Source organism: Cupressus sempervirens, chromosome 5 (assembly GCF_028749045.1).
Source record: "Cupressus sempervirens isolate cs-2001-9-10 chromosome 5, ASM2874904v1, whole genome shotgun sequence".
NCBI classification, from domain to species: Eukaryota; Viridiplantae; Streptophyta; class Pinopsida; order Cupressales; family Cupressaceae; genus Cupressus; species Cupressus sempervirens.
The window spans coordinates 616,461,174-616,464,656 of NC_143122.1; the positions used below are offsets into that span (position 1 = coordinate 616,461,174).

General features: G+C 36.7%; 1 protein-coding gene across 1 annotated transcript; it reads left to right on the top strand.

The window, feature by feature from the left end:
* The first annotated feature begins 2,167 nt into the window (after positions 1–2,167).
* LOC149557397 (18.1 kDa class I heat shock protein-like) lies at positions 2,168–3,171 on the top strand. Its single transcript, XM_089832052.1, has 2 exons — positions 2,168–2,586; positions 2,715–3,171. The coding sequence occupies exons 1-2, from the start codon at positions 2,373–2,375 to the stop codon at positions 2,981–2,983; spliced, it is 483 nt and encodes a 160-aa protein (XP_089688178.1). The 5' UTR covers positions 2,168–2,372; the 3' UTR covers positions 2,984–3,171.
* Positions 3,172–3,483: the final 312 nt, after the last annotated feature.

Consider the following 3,483-nt stretch of genomic DNA (forward strand, 5'->3'; position numbering starts at 1 on the left):
TAACGAGAACAAGATTCCTTCCTAAATGTAACTCTACATGGAACACTAAATGTAACTCTTAACCACGGTCCTACTTTATCCCCTAACCCTAACCCTAACCATAATTCTAATGCTTTGTCTACTCCTAACTCAAACTATAACCCTAATTATAACTTAGACCCTAATGTTAACTTATATTCTAATAGTAAACTGAACCCTAACCTTGACCCTAACCCTAACCCTAACCCTTTCTCTACCCATATCTCTAACCCTAATTGTGATCCTAATCTTAACCCTAACCCTAACCCTAATTGTAACCCTCATCCTAACCATTTCTTTACCCCTATCTCTAACCCTAACCTTAACCCTACCCCTACCCCTAACTCTAACCCTTACTCTAACCCTAATTGTGATCCTAATCTTAATCCTAACCCTAACTGTAACCCTCATCCTAACCATTTCTTTACCCCTATCTCTAATCCTAACCCTAACCCTAACCCTAACTCTACCCCTACCCCTAACTCTAACCCAAACTCTAACTCTACCATAATTAGACTCCAACCCTAGCCCTAACCGTCATCCTAACCTTAACCCTAACCCTTATTGTAATCATTTCTTTACCCCTATCTCTAAGCCTAACCCTTATCCTAACTCTAATCCTAACCTAACCCTAACTCTAATCCAAACACTAACCCTAACCTTAACCCTACCCCTACCCCAAACTCTAACCCTAAATCTAACTCTAACTCTAAATCTAACTCTACCATAATTAGACTCTAACCGTAGCCCTAACCCTAAATTTAACGTTGATTGAAACCCTAACACTACCTTTAACTCTAACCTTAACCCTGACTCAAACTCATACCCTAACCTTAACCCTTATGTAGCTCTATATATAACCCTACCCCTAACTCTAACCGTTAATCTAACTCTACCATAATTGGACTTTAATATTATACCCAACTCTATATATAAACGTAACCCTACTAATAACCTTAAGCCTAACCCTTTCTCTAAGTCCAACACTAAACCTAACTATAACTATAACACTACCCCTACCTTTAATTGTAGCCTTAAATCTTACTCTACTATAATTGGACTTCAACCCTAATTGTAATGGTAATCCTAATGCTAACCTTAACCTTGACTCAAAACTCTAACCCTAAACTTAACTGAAACCCTGACTCAAACTCAAACCCTAAATTTAACCCTAATCCTAACCATAATTCCTATGCTCTGTCTACCCCTAACTCAAACTATAACCCTAACCAGGCTAACTCATATTTTACCATTAAACCTAACCCTACCCCTTTCTCTATAGCAATCTCTAACCCTAGGCCTAACTCTAATCCTAAACTTAACCTTAACCTTGACTCAAAACTCTAACCCTAACCTTAACCCTAACCTAATGCTAACCCTAACTATAACCCTAGCCCTAACCCTAATGCTAACTATAATTCTACTCTTCAGTATAACATTTTATGTAACAATATGCTTAAAATAAAACTAAACCAAAGTGATGCAAATAAACACCATATACAGAATTTAAAAAAAAAATGTTCAAGAATAATTATATAGTAAGTTTACACTATTACAATTTTATAGTAAGTTTATACAACTATATTTTTTAAAAAAAAAAAGTTAAAATTTAAAATATACTTTTCCTGTTGCGCCGTGATTGCCACTAGCTTATATATACCTATATATATATATTACGCCGAGAGTAATCGTTCTCGAGGCGCCTATTTTCATTTTCATAAATCCCAACTGCGATTAAAATAACCTTGGGCTTAAATGAAAATAGGCGCCTTGAGAATGATTACTCTCGACGTAATATATATATAGGTATATATAAGCTAATTTTATTATTAGTAATAGATACACTTTAAACCATCAAACACTTTACAATTTTCACATTGATACAATGCCTACAAGTACTATAATTGCAAAGGAATTCACGCCTTAGAAACAATCTTATCAATGAAGTGTTTCACCTGTTGTACATAGCTCACCCCTCCTCATTATTATCATTCACCTTAATCGCTATTAGGATATAATTTTATATAAATAAAATTCCTACTGCCCTCTAGATGGCATAGATTGTTTTCGAAAATATACTTAGAAACGTTTATCCACATAAAAAGTATCTTATTTGTACATCTTAATCAAGTTTGAAGTGAATGGCCCCAAGTTGGAGAAAGAACTAGAACCGTCTCGGGAGCGGAAAGAAGCTGCGAGTGTTACCTGGAAAATTCTAGACATTTCCGTCCTCAAGTATAAATTATTACTGTGCACCCCTCACTTCAACGAAAACTGAAGCTCATTTCCAGAGTTTGCAGACAAATACGGTGTCCGACTTACAGTTTCCATCTGTTCCTAGAAAAAGATTAAGAATGTCTCTGATTCCAAGCTTCTTCGGTAGCCAATCGAACGCATTTGATCCGTTTTCTCTTGATTTGTGGGATCCTCTGGGAGCTTTTAATTCCTCCTTTACGAGGGATATACTTCCTTCGACGGGAGTTGCGAGGGATACAGCTGCTGTTGCTAATACGCAAGTCGACTGGAAAGAGACTAATGATGCTCATATTTTCAAAGCCGATCTGCCAGGTAACTAATTTAATTTATCTTCTCTTAAGTTCATGTCTTTTGCCTGAAATTTTGCCTGTTGCCTTTGCATTTTGTGGAGATTTTGAGGTTTAGAGCCGATAATGCTCAAATGTGTTGTTAATTGTCAGGACTGAAGAAAGAAGAGGTGAAAATAGAAGTGGAAGACGGACGAATCCTTCAGATAAGCGGGGAGCGGAGTAAAGAAGAGGAGAAAAAGAGTGAGAAATATCACAGAGTAGAACGCTCGCACGGCAAATTTCGGCGGCGATTCCGTTTGCCGGAAAATGTAAAGGTGGAAGAAGTGAAAGCTGGAATGGAAAATGGAGTGCTGACGGTGACGGTGCCAAAGCAACCGGAACCAAAGCCAAACGTAAAGTCGATTGAAATTTCTGGTTAACAGGTGATTAATAGGGGGATAATGCTTTCATGTTTTGAGGGAATTGCAAATGGCGTTACAGCAGCCATGATATTTTATAAATAATTCTAGCAGCCTGTCGGTTGCCCTTATGTATGTAGCTTCATTATTTGGGTAGAGGTTTTCCTATAAATATTAATATAAACTGCTTCTTCTTATTGTACTCTAAATTCGTCTGATCTACGATTTATCTAAAATTATTAATTGCCTAATAAATACTTTAAGCGGCAATGACAAACAGTGAGTCAGTTTCTAGGTTTGGAATTTCTTCAGTATTATTGCAAGCATTCGAGCTCAAAGATGCAGAATCTGGATTTATAGGCTACTGGACAGGTCTCTCTAATCTTATCGCAAGTTTTTGAGGTGTTGGAGATGGAACAAATTGATTTGCCTTTTCTCATTACAAATATCTGTAACAACAGACTGATGCTAAGATAGGTTTGATTAAGCATAAATGATTCTTAGATGGTTGAACAGTATTA